Source organism: Hemibagrus wyckioides, linkage group LG25, assembly GCF_019097595.1.
Source record: "Hemibagrus wyckioides isolate EC202008001 linkage group LG25, SWU_Hwy_1.0, whole genome shotgun sequence".
In the NCBI taxonomy this organism is placed as follows: Eukaryota; Metazoa; Chordata; class Actinopteri; order Siluriformes; family Bagridae; genus Hemibagrus; species Hemibagrus wyckioides.
The window spans coordinates 12,677,800-12,697,440 of record NC_080734.1 but is presented as its reverse complement, the minus strand read 5'-3'; the positions used below and the strand labels follow the sequence as shown (position 1 = coordinate 12,697,440).

The 19,641-nt window shown below is 38.0% G+C and overlaps 1 protein-coding gene across 4 annotated transcripts in view; it reads left to right on the top strand.

The window, feature by feature from the left end:
- Nucleotides 1-535: 535 nt before the first annotated feature.
- Nucleotides 536-19,641, top strand: part of LOC131346055 (1-phosphatidylinositol 4,5-bisphosphate phosphodiesterase beta-1) — an 89,794-nt gene continuing 70,688 nt past the window's right edge. For 2 of the 4 annotated variants that reach the window (XM_058379376.1, XM_058379377.1), the window contains exons 1-3: nt 538-701; nt 3,039-3,417; nt 9,576-9,653. In XM_058379376.1, coding sequence (XP_058235359.1) covers nt 3,319-3,417; nt 9,576-9,653 — 177 coding nt within the window. In that variant the 5' untranslated portion in view covers nt 538-701; nt 3,039-3,318. Of the gene's footprint in view, nt 702-3,038; nt 3,418-9,575; nt 9,654-19,641 lie in introns of all 4 variants that reach the window. The other 2 variants (XR_009203565.1, XM_058379375.1) reach the window with 2 other exon arrangements.

Genomic DNA, 19,641 nt, shown 5'->3' with positions numbered 1-19,641 from the left:
ACTGGATTTGGTGTTAAAATTACAAACTATAACTTCATGCATTGCCAGTAGTTTTACAGTAGAGGGCGATAAGTCATTTTTATAGAGTACATGGTAGAGTTCATGCACAGGGCAGTACAGTCGAGATTATGAGAAAATGCAGGGTGTAAGGATTCCTCAAAAGAGAAAGACTACATAAAGCAGCACATTCCAAGTACTGTGCCACATGCAATCACTTTTATCACTTTGAATCTGTGGTCACTATAATGGACAGGATGATTTTATACCCATATTTCCTCTGCTATTTCTCTGTATAGATCATTTATAATACTAATTTATCTTTAGTAACCTCTTTATCCTGGTCAGGTGGGCACAAGGCCAGTTTGATGGCATGTCTGTCTATTACATGGCAACAAGAACAACCACATTCATATCTAGAGCAATCTAGACTAACATGTTTTTAGGAGGTGACAAAAAAACTGACGCAAACACATGTGGACACTGGGATAATGCTTGAAACTTCAAACAGAGAGTAACTCTAGCCAGGATCTACAATCCTAAAGCTGTGAGGTGGTGATTTGTGCACCATTTTGCCACCCATTCCTTTATACAAGCTCATGAACATCATGATGCTTTTATGTCTTGCAATTACAGGTAATGTGTACTGTCTCTACATAACAGCTGAAGATGTCTGGTGTTTTTCTTGGCTTCAAGGATAAGAGGTGCGTATAAAAATAATGCAACTTTCTCAGGAGGATTGCTTTTATTGATTATGTTTCAAATCAGAATAATCAATTGAAGCTTTATACATTGAAGTTGGAGTCAGTCATGCAGCAAGGCATTGTAATAAATCCCTTTTCTGAGAAACAAAAAGACTAAAAATGTCATTTAAATTAGAGGAAGAAAAAGTGAAAGATATTTTAACTCAGTACAAACATGAATGACAAGAGATTATTAACTCCAGAGATTATTGTTTGAACTGTACTTTAAGAAAAGATAATCCTAACTAAACAACCAATAAAATGGATTCACACTTTATTGGAAGTATTATTGTACAATTCTCCAGCCTAACTAAAACTGATCAAGTCCTGACAATTCCTAATCTGGAAATTCTGGCTAGGTAAGAAACAGAAGAGTTTTCAGGCTCTGTCTGATCTTGCATGCGTTTTGATAATGAGATAAATAGGTTTCTGTTCATTTTGGCCCATATGATCCCTCCTCTAAGCCCTAACAAAATGAAGTATACATAAGAAACAAAGTGAATTGCAGTTAAAAATATGCTTAATAGATCATTTTTGACAATAACAATTTTATTTATTGTTTGTCAGCCCCTCTGTTCTTCCTCCATTACAGCACACTGAGCAAATATTATTTGGTTGGTAGACCTTTCTCATTGTGTGTGTGTGTGTGTGTGTGTGTCTGTGTAACTATAGCTAATATTCCATCAGCCCAGGGTTTTGCAACCAGGGGTTTGTGAATGCTTAGGGCTCTGTGGTGGCATTGTAGGAGGTTAATCAAATAGTGATGGGAAGAAAATTGACATTTTCAATCTATATTTTAAGTAAATAAATGAGATTCATTTAAATCATTAAAACTTTAGCATTTTACTAGAACTTCATAAGTAAAATAAGTTTATTGAAATACTCATGGTTCATGTCAGGAGATATTGGTTCATATTCAGAGATGACATAAATTACTGCAAGCAAACTAAACTATTCTCCATTGATAAGCTTCTTTGTCATGAAAATCGTTAAAATCACTGACAAGACAGTAAAAGAAAATCACAAGAGAAGGAACATTCAAGTAAGAAACCAATTAGACAACAAAAAGCTCCAACGTGGGAAACTTTTTGAGCACACTGAGGATATTTAATATTTGGTTTTATGTCCAGGGACAATGATTAGGCCAAACCCATTCCCCTGAATGTGTGTTGGACGTTTAAAGCAGCTTTGTAATGAAAGATGGAAATCAGCTTTGTAAAGAAGACATTTGGAAACAAAACATAAAAATTGAGTTACAAAACCAAACAACAAAAGAAGCTGGAACTGAGTGATTCAAATCTTTTCAACACCCCAGAGACTCACTTACTTGAGGCAAATAATTTAGATAGAAGTGGCTGAGCTGACAAAATGTTTATGAACTCCTGCTCTACCCTTTTATCAGCGTCCAGTTTCTGACCACAGCACCACTGATGGCTGGATGTTTTCAGATGGTGAACACACACTGTCAGCGTCATTGCTGAGAATGATCCACCGTCAAATCAATATCTGGTCAGCTGTGGTCTTATGATGGCCTTTGATTGATGACTGGTTGGAGGGGGTGACAAACTGCATAGCAACAGATGGGCTACTGTAATTGTACCCTGGAGGTTACTTACAAATCACGCTTTCATGGGACATATAGCTAATAAATTGACCACAGGATGGCCAGCTTCCCATATTATGTGACTTATAGATCCCTAGTAACACATAGCATAAAATATCTCTGATTGTCTATAAATCCTGCCTAACTAACATACTGAATATGCAGTGATATTATTATTATTATTATTATTATTATTATTATTATTATTATTATTATTATTTTTATTATTATTATTATTATTATTATTATTATTATTAGTAGTAGTAGTAGTAGTAGTAATAGTAGTAGTATTGTTGTGGTGGTGGTTTTATGTACATAAAAATCCCAAAACCCAGATCACGTGTTAACAGCTTTCATGCTGCATGGGGTGGTTAATAAATGCATTACATTTGATGCATTACATTTACATGTTTTAAAGAAAAAGGGTGGTATTTAGCACCACATATCTATGCATATAACACTTTGACTGAGAAATAATTCAATTCCAAATCAACTATTCATTATCTAGTTTTTAATTTTTTTAATAATTAAGAAACACAAGTGTGGAAAAGCTTGGATACCTGCGCGTGTCCTCACGCGGGGCGGCGCCACATCCCAGAGCGCGCGAGCCTTGCAGCGTTCACGCTTCATAAATGAAGGCGCGCGCTCACTTACTCTCTCTGTTTCTCTCTCTCTCTCTCTCTCTATCGCTGTAGTTCTGCACTCGGAGCCCAAAAGAGCAAGACAGCGTGAGAACCACCATCCTTATCCACCCCTGTAACATAACTAAAGCGCACGGAGCTGATGCAGTATGGACATGAACGGGCTTCAGTTTTCCACGGACTGGCACTAAGATCCACTTTTAAATGCCCTAAGAGACTTCTTTTTTTGCTCCCCACATTTCCTTTTTACTTTATTTATTCATTTTGTATTTGATTTTATTTTTGGACCGGAAATTGACAATTGTGCACTAGCTCTAAGGGTCGGCGCACTCAGATGGCGGGGCCACAGCCGGGAGTTCACGCGCTCCAGCTCAAACCCGTGGCCGTGCCGGAGAGTTTGAGAAGTGGAAACAAATTCATGAAATGGGAGGATGTAAGTACTATCTGCTGATTAATGCTCAGTGTAGGACGGGTGGCAGTGTGAATGGTAGAGCAGATGCGGTCTCATCTGTTGCCACTTTCCTAGTGTACTACCTGCTAAACTCCTGCTGGTGTTCTCTGGAGGCAGTTCATGCAGACTTTGGTGTAACTTGGATATTTTGCACATTTTGAGAGACAATCTAAAAATAAAATGAGGTGCATTTTAGGCAGTAATCTAAAATTCTTTATCTAAGTACAAGCTGGCCAGCTGCTGGTCAGAAACCGGGAGGTCTGCATTAGGCTTCTGTGTTTTGTTGCAGAAATATCTGCTATTATATTTGTTTGTTTGTTTGTTTGTTTGTTTATGTTCCGTTGCAATGTACAAGCATGTGTCAGTTTACACAACGTGACCAGATCAGTCTGGGACTGGGAAACCCTCGTGGAACCAGACCGGAGTTTCTATGTTTCATTAAAGTAAATTATTATTTTTTACTCAGTTGTCATAACCAGACTCAGTAATTGGGAAGTGTCCAAATATTATGTAACCGCCTTTATTTGTCACTCTTTAACACTTTTTGATTGTAAAAACAAACCAGAAGTACATGCATATGCGTTTACAGATTCTTGTAGTTGCTGAGAAACACATACAGTGGACTGGTTTATGTTCTAGTGAACAGAGTGACTTTTCCCACCACTGCTCCTAAGGCGAACATAAATCAGGTGGGAACAGAGGGTTCCTTTCCCCCCCACACGTATTCCAACAAGTTTCACTTCCGCCGCTGACCGGTGGTTCCAAATTCACAAGCTGTTCACTGTTGAATGTGAGTTACTCTCCATTCACAATGCAAGATGTGAGAATAACATGATACAACCACTACTTGCATACTTGCATTAATCACAGCATTTTTTTTTGTTTCACACTATGGGGTCTGTAATTGACCATTATACAACAGGCCAGTATCTGCTGTTCTATAGAACCAGACTATTCAGCAAATTGTGGAGAACTAGAGCTAAAGATGTAGCGTCACACACTCAGTTGTGTAGTTAGTATACAACAATGTCTCATGATTTTGGTGGTGCAGGAGGATATTAATAAGGGTATAGCCTTAAACAAAATTCAGTTGTGAGGCTATCGCTCCTGACATGCTATAATCTAGGGACAATTTTTGAGTTATTTCATAACAGGGGTAAATACATACAATCATCCCGCATTTTTATATATACAGTACAGCTTGTGTGTTTCTTATCAACACCAAGGGTAGGTGGTATCACACCCCAGATAGGATGCCAGTCCAGTGCAGGCCACCATGCAGGCACAGTCACACGTGCCTACATAGGGGCAATTTAGCCAGTCCAAGAACCTGCAGGTGTTTAGAAGGTGAGAGGGAAACAGAAAACCCACACGAACATGGGTAGAACATGTGAAATTGTAATGCGCAGAATCAGACTAGGGATCCTGGAGCTGTTAGACAGAAAATGTTTGCTGAAATTTCATACAGATTATTTGCTAGTAAAGATCTCAGTGGCTGCAGAATATTTTAGCCTAGTCCAGGTTGACAAAAAGCTATGATCATGGCGTTGTTTTTACCTGTCATGTTCGCAGCTCTTCCCAGAAGCATGGAGCAGCATGATCATGATTCCTCCCCCAGTGGGTGGCTAGTAGCATTTGTTGCAGTTCCCATTAATCATTATATGCAATAATAACTTTTTGAAGCTAAGTGGGATGTTTTAGCACATTGCCCTATCGTTGTGCAAAATCTAGAAAGCTGAGCAGATCAATGAAAATTGTCTTATAATCATCAAATAGCAGAAAATTGTTGGTGACTCAAAAGAGGCTCCTGCCATGACCACTTCACTCGCTTGTCCCTTGCTCAAAAAAAAACATGGCAGAATAAATAAAGTTTATAAAAATAATACAAAAATCCAAAAACATCACTAAGGTTTATATTAAAAAAGAAAGAATGCTGTTTCTCTTAAGCAAAGAAGGGAAGAAGTTCAGGTTCCTTGGTCCATTAACAAACATAAATTGATTGTAAATTTTATTTTATAAAATTAACCGAACACTTATTTTGTGGATCCAGCAGGGCTATGCAGCTTTGTGCACAGCATGTAAGCCATATGGAGTGTTTGCTCAATATACCAAAGCATATTTCTTTTGTTTATACAGAAATATGATATGAAATATGAAATGTGATTTATTCTGGAGGTCAGGCAGGCAGTGAGGCTGAAACTGAATAGTTCATCTCCTACTAGTATGAACCTGAAATTGCCCTGGAAAAACTGTGGGGATGCCAGAATCTGCATACAATTTAACAATATTTACCTTTGTGGCATTTTGGCAGATATATGATACTATATTACATACAGAATACCAAAAAGTACATATACACTATATTGCCAAAAGTTTTGGGACACACCCCCAAATCATTGAATTCAGGTGTTGTTTTTCAGGGGTTGGGCTCGGCCCCTTAGTTCCAGTGAAAGGAACTCTTAATGCTTCAGCATACCAAGACATTTTGGACAATTTCATGCTTCACCTTTGTGGGAACAGTTTGGTGATGACCCCTTCCTGTTCCAACATGACTGTACACCAGTGCACAAAGCAAGGTCCATAAAGACATGGATGACAGAGTCTGGTGTGGAGGAACTTGACTGGCCTGCACAGAGTCCTGACCTCAACCTGATAGAACACCTTTGTGATGAATTAGAGTGGAGGCTGCGAGTTGGACCTTCTCATCCAACATCAGTGTCTGACCTCACAAATGCGCTTCTAGAGGAATGGTCAAAAATTCCCATAAACACACTCCTAAACCTTGTGGAAAGCCTTCCTAGAAGAGTTGAAGCTGTTATAGCTGCAAAGGGCGGACCAACTCCATATTAAATTCATGTGTATGTAAAAGCAGATGTCCCAAACGTTTTGGCAATATAGTGTAGATGACGAATAACATAAATTAAATATTCACCTGAGAAATTCAGACAGGAGTTTCACATTTAAATTAGACTCCTTACTTAAATGTTAAATAAACGTCTCATCACAAGAAGCTTCACAATATCAACAATTGTTCTTTATTAAATAACTTTTTGAATGACTTAAAACTACAGAAACTGTATTAGAAAAAAATATCAATAAAGAGATTATTTGAATTGTGGCAGAACTAGCTGTTGTTATAGGAAAGTTATCAGCATCTTCTGATCAGTCAGATATGAAAATAGCAATAACACTGTGATATAAAAAAGTGTTTATACAAAAGTTAGTCCAGTAATTTGATTGGTTGAGTGGTGTTCCAAAAGTGCTTGTATTAAATAGAATCACACAAGGAGGTTTCACTCTGTATAATCCGCCACTTGTCTGTGTTCACCACATAAATGTCCAACTCAAATGTCCAAGCAGACACAACAAACAATACAATTTTCTCGAATATAACTTCTGACTTCAAATATGAAAGCTCTTCAGATAAATGTGAAAAGTCAGAAGGGAAAGCAGTTTCACCAGATACCTTTAACAGGGATGAACAAAGCTAGCTAGGGTTATCAGTAAGAGTGTGGAATCTTCTGGATGCATTCTCACTGAGAAGCAAAAATAAACAAAGTTATTTGGTCTTATTGTGTCTGAAATGTCAGTTACTCTATATTCGTAGCTTATTATAACTATAATGAAGCTAATAAATGCTTTGCTGCTAAGAGATTGGGTTCGACTGTTGGTCAAGGACGGCATGGTGGTGTAGGTATTGTTGCTGCCTCACAGTTTTAGGGTTCCAGGATCAATCCTGAGCTTGGATTACAAACTATGCTGAGTTTTGCTTGTTCTCTTTGTATTTGCATGGGTTTCCTCTTGGTTCTCTGATATCCTTGCCCCTCCCAAAAACATGCTGGAAGGTGGATCATGCACTTAGGTATGAATGAATATGTGTGCATGTGTTTGTAGTGTCCCATGATGGACTGGGATCCAATCCAGACTATATCCAGTGTCCAGTGTTTCAAGATAGCCTCTGGGCCCACCGTGACCAGGATAAAGCGCATACTGTGGATGAATAAATGAATAATGCAGGCCATAAAAATCATTGGGATGTTTCATGGGAAGTGAATTTGAAGAGGAAGCAAATAGTACCAAAGTTATTCACCTTTTAACTACTAGAGCTCAAATTTTACACAGTGCCCCTGAAAGTTGTTGAAATACGAGTTGTCATATGGTTGATGTATTTTTACATTTCCTTCATAACATGTAAGGTGGAGATTTAGCTTTTGACAGAAACAGAAATCATTCAGCATTGATACACCAAAACAGCAAAAGGAAGTCATAAATTGTGCATTTTGTTCTTTCCCACTGTCTTTTCCTGGATTTGTGTGTCTGTGGGTGTGTGTGTGTGTGTATAGAACTCTCCATCAGCTTCTGGAGCCTGAGTGGAAGAACGGCATTGGCCTGTACGGAGCCTTGGCACTCATCTCTTTCCCTTGTTTTCCCAGTATGCTGCTGGGCGTCGGCCCTCCTATGGCACCACTCCAAACCACATATCCAGCAGCTTTTCCCCAAATTTCCCCTTGTTCAAACATTTGTCCTGTGCACTCTTTCCTCCTTTTCTTTTCACTGCTCCACACTTCAGTTTTCATTCTTGCTTTTTGGTGTATGAAAGGCGCTTTTGCTAGATTTCTGCTTATAGTGTCACTTGCTGGGTTCAGACTGCTTCATGTTCAGTGGAATGAACCACATAACATTACTGATAGTAGTCTAATAATTGGATGATTATTTTTTATTGCAAAGCTTTGTAAATGCTTATAATAGGAGTTTTTAGGGAGGGAGGGGGTCTCAGTCAGAAGAGCTTGTTTAAACTCAGCATGTGAGCTAAATGTAACACCAGGGGCTGCTTGATCATGGTGCATCAAGGAGAGTGCCATCTTTTAATCAAAAGATGTTAATAGTTGGCCTATAGAACTCCTTCAGTCTGTTCCCTAGAGCGTGATTATTCATTGCCCTATGACATATTGTCTCCAGGGCTTTGGATATTCAGTGCCTCCCCAATAAGAAGCAGGCATTCTAATTGCCTAGTGCTCTGTTTTCAGATAGAGATTGATTTCCTATATAGCTGCCTACATGTTGGATCCCCTCTAGCAAAAACAACTGCAGCTCCCCTCTTTGAATTCCCACACTGTATCAGAAGGATCAGTTAACTCGACACTCGCCAACTTTATCTCTCCCTCCCTTGTCTCATTATGGATGTGTGTAAGTGAACCGTGTTACCCGAAATAGAATCATTCAGTCGGCTGTAGGAAGGCTACACCGAGCATTGTTATCTGTGTTTTAATGCAGGAAATTAAAAGGGAAAACAGATCGAGTTACAAGCCTAGTCTGCTTACCTAGTGTGGTGATTCAAAAGTACCAGTAAACATTAGCTCTGTTGTTCCCCTGTTTTTCATAATGTGGGAGAATGTTCTAATGAAACCATGTTAGCCTCAAAGTAGCACTCTAGTCCAACCCACTGGAGTAAATGCACCAACAAGTGATACCGTGGAGTAGAGTTTCTTTTTATAGCCACCATTCTCATTTAGATACAATTTTACCAGTGTCTGGTAGTGTTTTAAACTGGTTTGTTCCAGATGCTCATTGCAGCTTTAACAGGTGCTTTTCTGTATCTGTCAGAGACCAGAACATCAGCATCACATTGTCCATAGCTAATCATTATAACTTACTCCGGAACCCAAATGACAAGAAGTGGAATGGAAGTGTTCAGTAATATTTTTGGTTGTTAAATAATGTTGTTTAAGCTTCCAAGGCTATGCGGCATGCTATAGTGAGGTCTCAGCTTTGATGATTCATAGGCTGGGATAGGACAAAGGTCACTCTGGGGTGGCTTATTTCATTCAGTACATGGCTTGCATGGGATCCCAAGCATCTCTCTCAATGTCTTTTTACTTACACTGATTTTACTTACTAACTGGTTATTTTCTTTCTGTTGGCTTTCATATTTTATGGCACAATACTCCATGCCTATCAAGATCAACATAGACTCCAATGCAAACTCTCCATTGAGACCGTTAGCTCTTCCATTTCTTAAAAACATGCAGCAAACCTGCTCAAATGATAATTTTTGCACTTTGAATCTTGAGACTTTAATTGATCTGGTTTTTATCTATCCACTGTACTAATGCTTCCTGTTTGTCTCTCTGTTCGTATAGGACTCCACCATTGTGACTCCTGTGACATTACGGGTTGACCCCAAAGGCTACTTCTTGTACTGGACTGATCAGAATAAGGTAAAAGCCTGGAGAATACATTAACCTTGGATGATTTTCATATGACTATAGCTCAAAAATATCCAATAGTTTCAAAAACCTGACATTAATAACATGGTTATGTCACCCGTGTACATTTCTAAGCATAATTCTCGTTATTGATGAGTGGAAAAGAATAATCTGTTCCTTAACCCAAATCTCACTGTAACAGGGCAGGCACTGAATCTGACTATCCTGTCTCCCTTGACAGAGTCAGATCCTCTAAGCTATTAATCTCTCTAGAGGTAGTAATGGGACAGGTTGCACAAGATGATCAGGTTGCTGAAACAGAGACTCAATACAAGGAGGAAATTTGCTAATGGGGTAGAGCTTTGTTGTGATGGCATACACTAGCTTTATTCATCCACCTGCTTGTCCTTTGCAATAAGCACAGTAACTGGCTAACACAAATACTGATGACTAAACTGTTGACAATGTAAGTTAATACTATAATGTCATTGCTTTAAGAATTATGGTGCCTTTGGTCATATCATGAATCAATGCACAATTTCAATCTTTCGGAAGATGGCAGAACCAGTGGAGGGATTTCTGAGTATAATGACTGCACTGTTGAGTTTTTTATTTCAGGAAATTTGCATGTTACATGATTCATGTACACCATCCCAATGTCCTTACATGTATGCAAAAGACCTTATGGTTAAAATGATCGTTGTTTAGTTATTAGTTTACGCTTGGTGTCGCTGATTTCTGTTGAGTCCTTCAAAAAATAGCCGTGAATTAAAGCTTGTATTCTGCTCCTTAACTTCATAGTCATTGTGCTACTTCAAGTCTAATGTGCCGGACTACAGAGCTGGAATAATAAAACTGTCCTTGTGAAGGTGCAGAATATATGTTCTGATAAGAAATGATAATGTTTTTGTTTTCAAAGAGGCATATGAAGCTGTGTGTGGTTATTGTAGAGATATGGATACAGAGAGAGAGAGAGAGAGGTTGCCAATGTTTTTAATGCTGGGTGGTGTTACCTTTATTTCTACATGAAATATTTTCCTATACCAGACCTGATGCATTGTGTTAACTATATAACCAACCATGTTTGAAACATGACTCCAAGCCATTCCAAGATCATGCATTCATGTTACCACCCATTCACTTCTACCAGATAGGCAGGATGAGATTATTCTGAGATTAGTTTTCCTGTGGCAGTATTTCTAGCTCTGTATCACAGTGAATGCAGTGAAATCCCAACAGCAATAGCTTGAATACCAACTATAAACCATCTGTGAAACCATCTGTAGAACCAAACTCTAGTCCATATATAATACCATGCTTTTATCCATTGTTTATTTCTATCTGTTGATTTATTTACAACTATACTACCCATCCACAGTTATACTACCCATCCAATAGTATGGGTGCAGAATGATGAAAAGATTCTCCTGATATTCCTGCACAGATTTTTGTGCATCTGATAATATATATGCAGATATCATATGATTCATACTGCATACATTTCGATATGTAATGTACATGTGTGAGTTACTGGCTGTGTGTGTGTATGTGTGTGTGTGTGTGTGTGTGTGTGTGTGCGCATGTCCAAAGTAGTCCTGTGGCCTTCAGAGCAACTACATACCACAGATTCCTCAGAAGCAGGGCTCAGTTCCATGCTCTCTAGGGTGTTCTCTTGGGTCTGGACTGGATCGCCCAATCATATTGTACTGCACTTAAAAAGTCACAGCATGAATGTCCTGAAACAAATCACGGCCCCGACTAATATTTAGTCATGACTCTGTGGCTCTGACTAACCATGCATGTGATTTTTAAATGAAATGGAAAAGTTCAGATAAAGAAAATATGTGGAACAGTGTTATAAATAGGAACAGATTTGGTGAATATATGATAGTCCAAACATGTGTTCCGGCCTTTTTGGTAAATATATCTAGTTATTTTAGGTTCATAATATATTCTTAAGACTACTAAATGATTCATATTTCACACCTTTAGAAAACGTTTCCAGAAGTGCTTCAAATTAAAAAGTGTCTTAAAATTGGTACCAGTATGGAAACCTTTCTGCCATCATTAGATGTGATGCAAATAATAGTTCTACTAAGAATGACGTGAGAAGTCTTGCAAGTGACACAGAGAGTCACTAAAAACAGCATGGTGGCATGTAAACAACCCATCTCAGAAGACCAGTTGTACTGTGTGTGTTTTTTGTTGCCTGAAGTAGTTATGGGATTTTTGAAAATGTTTTAAGACATTAATCAGCAAGCTGCATATAACGCCTCATATACAATAATAAGGCAAATTCCAAATTTAAGCCACAGATGACTGCAGCTAATTATGTTTCCTATTTCGGCATTTTAATTTAGAGAGCATAGTGATGGAAGTGTACTATAGTAGAGCCAAACTATTAATGATTCATCCCTAAGGCTGTAGAATGAATCAAATATTAATCAAAATTACAATTTGGTCCTTATGTAATCACTGAAGGCTTAGTGCATTCAGTGCATAGTTGTATGCTCACTACATCCCATGAGCTCCCAGATATACACGTTCATGTTAATCACAATCACAAAATAATTGCAGCAGAAAGCAGCCCATGCTTTCATATAGAGAGTTTTAGTGGAGAAAGTTTAAGAAGGAAGCTTAGATTTAGAGTCCATGCAAGTTTTCCTGCATCTCTGGGTCCTTTAACTTGTACAGTACTTTTGCTAATACGTGTCAGAAAACCTTTCACTGTATGGAATTGCTGTAAGTGTGTCAGCTTCTTTGCTTTTCAGTGACTTGCATACAGCAGACAGACCTTCCATTCTGTCTAAAACTGTCATTGAAGAATATTTGCCTGAATTATTTGCATAATACCAAAGCCACAGACATACTGATAACTGCAGCAACAGTCAACAACGGTCAATAGGTGGCTTGTTCAAACACATACATTACCTGATTCTTATACAGAGGCTAGAAATGAAGAAAACAGAATACAAAATTTTAAACACATTGTGATTGTCTCAATTTACTAAACTTGAGTTAAGTCAGTCATGGGCTGTAGCAGCAAGAGAACGGTGGAGATAAATAGGAAGAAAGCAATACTAAATGATTGACTGTTAATTAAAATGATACCAATATATTAATTGTTACTTACCTAGAATTTGTGTGTGTTTGGTGCAAATTTGCAATTAAATTAAATACATTCAGTAGCCATATGCAATATTTGCCAACTATTTATGGTCATCAAAAGAAAACCCTTGGAAAGGTCTGAGTCTCTACTCAGAACTTTGTCATTTCCAGGTTATTTCCTCAGAGCTCCAGGCCAAACATTATATAGGAATAATGGTTATCATCATATCACTGTAATATTTTATGATATAGGAAATCCTACAATTTGGAAAGCCTACATGTTAAGGGTAAAAAATAAGGTTAAGTGTAATTTAGCCATAGAAATACATTTTACCCCTTATATCAAAATATGTTTTGACCACAAGTCGCAAATGATTTCAGTTAGCACACATTTTAGAGACAAAATGGATAAACACAGCAACACATAGCAAATGTTGCATTCCTACTGAGGAATTACTACAGCACCATTTAATAATGCACTGTAATACTATATATGTGCAGATTTCAGGCTCTGTATGCCCTCTGCTTGCCATTGATTACCCCACTTTTACACAGGCCACTCTCTGGCGGTAGCCTGAGTCCTCTAAACTGCAATCAATAATGTAATTTAATACCTTATATAGAAGAGCTCTACATATACTGGCTTTATTATTGGCACAAATGACTTAAGTACAGTGCTGTTTATTGGAGGGTTTTTTCACACTCATGAAGACTAAGGGGAAACAAATACAGCTTTTGCTTGTGGTCAAAGTCAGTACAACACAACACACAATAGCTCCAGATATTTATTTCATGCAGTACCCTTACAGTACAACTCAACAAAACTATATGTAAGAATTTGTTAATGGATAAAGTGGAAAAAATTATCAGTGTATGAAATTTGTCTGTCTGACCATTTACTACTACTGCTGCTACTATTATTATTATTATTATTATTATTATTATTATTATCATTATTCCTGTTGTTGTTGTTTTATCGTACCTACTATTACTACTACCTTTTTACTTTCCCCTTCAGTTCCCACACCAGTGGTCTAAGGTTTTTATTGCTGTAAATTTGAGCTGTCACACCTCTGCCATTTTTATACCATGTCTGCTCTCAATAGCCTAACAAATTCTTCTTTTTCTTCTTCTTCTTATTATTATGCTACAATGACATTATATATTATTAGTACTAATTAGGACTGTTATACATTCTAATTCATTGCATAAAGCAGTGAGATGGTAAAGTTATTATGATGCCCACAACAAATAGAGCTGTGTATAAATGAATGAGTCTGATCTGGACTGAGGATATAAACCCAGCTGTTGGATGAAGAGCAGAAAGTGTTTTGAAGTGCTGCTCAACACTTAATGCCCCTTATATATTATAAGAATTTGGACATGAGCCTCCTTTCTATTGGAATTAATGACTGTGCCCCAGCTTCCTCCTCCGCTTCCTCCTTTCTTGTCTTGGCCAGCAGCTGAAAGGGCTGCATTTGCCCAGCTCTGCACTTTTTTTCTGATTAGCCAGACAGCCCCCCTCGTCTCACTCAGCAATATTGGAGTGGACAAAGTGTAAATCCTTAGCCAATCTCCTCAAATTGAAATGCACTCAATGCCAAGTCAGGACTGGTGGTTACCTTTCCATCAATGAATAAGGAGTGAGGGAGGAGGAATAGCTACTTAACATGCATATGATTTGACAGAAAAGACAGACTGAAGCAGAGAGAAGAAGCAGAATGAAAGATGGAAATAGGCCTTGACTTGGACTGGCCTGATGGTGTCAGATTTATCCCCTGATACTAGTTCCTTTTCATTTCCTCTGTGATGCATCAGATACCAGATATGCCATGGTTCATTTGTTTAATGAAACCATCACACTGCATTACTTCAGCTGATGAACGAGAGGCACTGTGTTTTGATTGCTTTTTGAAATCTGACCTTTCTTCACAGCTGATTATGGTCATCAGACAACATTAATAGAACGTCTGATTGTCAGCTTTATAACCCTGTTTTTCGCTTGATTTAAGCTGATTCAAGTGTGATGAGGACAGGTATGATGAAAACTACCACTGCTAAGAGTCTTTTTTTCCCACATTGAGCCTGGACAAGTGTATCAGCATCATAGTATGCTTCTTCTCACTGTCAGGAAGAAGATTGCCTAGATATGAATATTTTCAAGCTGGAAAGCTTCAACATTGACAATGTTCCAAACATGTCTTTTCTTTCTAGAGAGCTTAACTCATTAATCAGCCATAGACTGCCTGAACACCAGTCCTTCGAAAGATTCTCTGGCTCAGGGCGAAGAGTTTATTGAGTCACTTGGCTTTTAGCTTGCACTGGGCATTGGGTATGGGCAAATGTGTTTAGAATGCAAGACACACACTTTCCACCAGACTCTTCCTGTGAAGTTCAATGAAATGGATTATAAATAATTCTATTATAAGCCATGTCCATATCTGTACTGAGGGACCTCTTGTTTTTATTTGAGGTTTGTACCCAGCAATCACAAATCCTTCGTCACTTCACTCTGATAAAAGTGTGTCATGTGAAGTGTTGACCTGAAAGTTGGGTGACATTCATGATTTCCTCTGCTCAGATATTCAGATCAGGCCACATAGAACACAATCTCCTCTGTTATTTTTTGCGCTGAAAAGTAATGCCAGGCCCCATTCATGAAAAAGGAAAGAGAAACCGGAAAGTGAATACAGCTCTGGAGTCCATGGCGTCAAATTACACACTTCACCCTCATCCAGTGTGTGATCTACAGGTTCGAGTTTCACACTCTCCCATGGCAAGTTCATAAAGACTGTCCAGTAAAAGCATAAACCTAGTAGAGCATAATAAACTATAAAACTAGTGGATAATTCGGTGTATTGGGAACCAGTGGGGTGTAATGAGTAGAAGAAAATGTGTCAATGTTATGTGAAGAATGAACCAGAGTGATAAGATGTGGCTAAGAGACAAACGTACTGTATGTACTGTGTCTATCTAATGGCCAGAGCCTTGTGAAGTGGATGCTTACTTTGAGTCTCAGCCTCTGTCTCAGTTTTAACAACACTGTTAAATAATGTTCAGCATTTTTCATTATAGGTAAAGGTTCATACCTGACATCGATTCTGAGAACAATAAATTAACCTGGAGTTTATCTACAGAAATGACCCTTTTGTTCTCCAAATTTGAGAACAGAACGGTGGATGGTGTCTGGCAGAGTTATTACAGATATGTCAAGGCTTGTTGATATGCATTTGGTCCAAGTGTATGCAAACGTTTGCACTTAAATCTAAGATGGCTGACAAGTCATTATTGATGTACTTTCTTATGCTATGGTCCTGGTGTGATGAAAAGGATGTCTGATGTCTAGGAAAGGCAGATTAGTTTTTATCTGTACGGACCAGACTGTCTTTTTAAACCGCCTCATTTATTATGGTCTTGTCAGACTCTTCCCCTGTGTCTACAGCTGTGCGAGTGTGTGTAGATGCATGCATGTGTAATACTTCACAGATGTTTATATGGATAACAGGATTATTCAGGCCATTTTTGACCATTTACTTCCTGAGTCTGGCTTCATAAACTCAGTAACACAAATGGCTTGCAATGTTCAAGATAGCATTAATATTTACACTCACCGGCCACCTTAATAGGAGCACTTGCATGTCTGCTTGTAGTAAATGAAACAGCCAATGTATAAAATCAGGCCAAGAGCTTCAGATATCAAACATCAGAATGTGGAAACAATGTGACTTTGACATGTTTTTGTCAGCCAGATGGGCTGGTTTGAGTATTTCGGCAACTGATGATCTAGGAATTTCACACACAGTTGTCTTTAGTGTTTAGAGAATGGTCCAACAAACAAACAAATAAACAGTTAAATAGATAAATACCCAGTAAGTAGCAGTTCTGGTGATGACAACCAAAAGTTACTGAGATCACAGGACATTGTACACTACACTGATGTAGCACATTAACAGGAACAGATCTTGTCTCATTGTCTGATACCTCTTCAGTGACACAAGGCTTCACTTATTAAAAAAAGCTTCTCTATTTGAATAGATTCAAATATGTACAGCAATAAACAGACAGAGGCAAACACAGATTTGCATACTGTGCGTGATGCTGACAGTTACTGTGCTTGTCTGTTGATTAATATAATGATTAGTAATCTACAGTTGCCCATGGGGTGCACAGCATCACCACATTAGCAACAAAAACAAAACCTGACCTCATAGGAGCACTGAGTTACAACACAATATTCATTAAAATAAAATAGTTTTAAAGTGGTTGTATTTAAAAGAAGAACATTTACTACCCTGTAACATCATACCAACATTAAAGAGCAAGAAACAAAATGACAGGATTGCAAATATACAGCCATTCAAGTCACTCGTGTATTTTTATGCAGTTAAGTTCTTGTTCTTAGGCTGTAACTAGTGTATAAGTGTATATGTTTACAAGAACCCTCTTTGTTTGAACCCTCAGTACTCTTATTTTTGCACATTGTACTGTGTGACATATTACACAGATTGTATAATGGTCGGCGCTATTTTGTGTATTTTGTGTATCTGTCATGTGCTGTTTTGTTTTGTCTTTTTGTCTTGCACTGTTTGCACTAGGTTGCACACGATGTACTTTATGTGGCTAGGACAACTTGCTTTTAGTCCTTAAATCTGTGTCCTTATGTAGCTCTGTGTTGTTTTATGTAGCACCAGGCCCCCCTGGAGAAACGTTGTTTCTTTTCACTGTGTACTGCTTCAGCTTTATATGGTTAAAATGGCAATCAAAGCTTCTTGACTCTCGACTTGGCTTGATAGTGTGTTGATACAGGCGAGACAAGGCGCCTTTAGTGTGCAACACTGGTAGGTTGTTAACAGGTTTACAAAGTATATCATGATGATTTTCAATTAAATGTTATTTGTATAGCGTTTTAACAATGCCCCCAAATCAGCTTTACAGAAATATATAAATTCAGAATGTATGACATTAACATGTATGCCTCACAAGCAAACCAGAGGTGATGGTGGCAAGGACAAATTCTCTGAGATGATATCACTGAACCCTACCTTATTAACATGTGTGTTGACTGTCACTGCACAAATCGTGCACATAAACATACGAATCCCAGTGTACCTAAGTGATGGAAATGATTCATCATAAGAAATGATTAATGATCCGTCATTTTTTTAATTGAATTAAGTCCACTTTAGATTGAAGAAAGTACCAATAAACAAATCAACAAAAAATAAATGTACATGGATGGAATTGTGACCTCATTTATTGTGCTGTCACATCTGCAGTTTCACAACAACACAAGGGCTTCATTTCTGTGCTTTCTCTATATATATGTAAATGAAGCTAACTGTCTGCATTAACACAGAATAATGTATCCATAGTGTCTGCATTGACAGACAGCTTAGCAGATTAGCTTGCACATGCTTTACCACTGTATATGATCAAAAAAAAAAAGGTTATTTGCCCTCTAAGTCCAACTAATACAGTTACTGTGTATGACTGCAGCAAAGCTACTGCAGTACACAGCTGGTACAAACGGATATGTTGATTAACATAGGAGCTAACTGCAAGCGTACTTGTATAGCTTTTATCCCAAGGACAGAGAGACGCATCCTAATGCTTAAACACTGATAGCCAGCACATCACCCATCCACAGACTGAAATCCACCCAGCAGGCTTAGAGCCTTTTGACACAAAACAGTAAAGATGCCCTTCAGTTAAAACCTTTTTCTGCTAATGTGTTGATTAATTAAATTTTATGAAAATGTGTCCTTGCACATATTCAACCAATATCATAACTACTGGCTGTATTGTGATAATTTAATCTTTTTCTCAGCAGCTTTTACAGAGTGAAAGGTGACCTTTTTACTCCATGGCTATCACAGTCTGGCAGCGTCCGGAGAGAAGCATTAGCTCCTTCAGTAGGAGGGGTAATTATGAACAAAGCATGCAGAACGCTGACTCTCTCAGCCAGCAGAAGGATGGAGGATCAGTGCCGTTTTCAGGCTAACTTAAAGTTCAATTGTGATGGAATGAATGTCAAGAATGAAAAAAAAATCAGCTTTTGTCTGCTTGCCTCTGGATAAATAGCTGCTGTTAAGGAACTTCTGTTAATATAACAGCAGAGGCAGAAAGAATAGATTTAGCATGATTTCATGGTCAGTGCTGTAGATAGACCCAGAACTTTATCTGGATTAAAAGGAAAAATATATTCTTGTGGATAACATTTAGCTGTCTAGTTTCTTAATATAAATAACAGTTATAACAGCATCAGTAGCTGAACATTGTAAAGTGGTCGAAATACAAATTTCATTCAGACTTGACATGATTTACTAACTTGATTCTCATTTTTGAAGATTATGTAGGATCTGCATTAAGTATAAGGTCTTATAGTTCTTTTAATAAACGGAGTGATTTCTTCCTCTTTGGGAACCTGCCTGCAACAACAGCTGCATGTAACAGCAGGAAGTTGCTGTCAGTGTGTGTATGGAACTTCTCTTCTATTCTGCGTAATAGTGTATGACTTACTTGTGCTCTTAGAGTTGTTGAGTCATCATTTAGTCAGCGTCGACACACATTTTCACGTCACTCAGCCCTCTCCATGCTGCCACGACACCTAGAATCACTGTAGTGGTTGGCATTGCTGACAACTCATTCGCTATTCATAGGGACCAATTTTGAATGAATTAGATAAGGATTGATTTTTAAAAGGTGGACAGCAATCTGAGCATTTGTGTTTCATACTGGTGCATTACAAATATATGATGTCATTGTATTGGTAAGTCTATGTAAAGGTCCAGTCAGCTATAGGTCTCTGTTTTGAAACCCAATCAAATGTAACTCCTACATCAGGAAAAACATGACCCCAAAACAGGTACCTAGGTTAGAAAATCTGAATGCT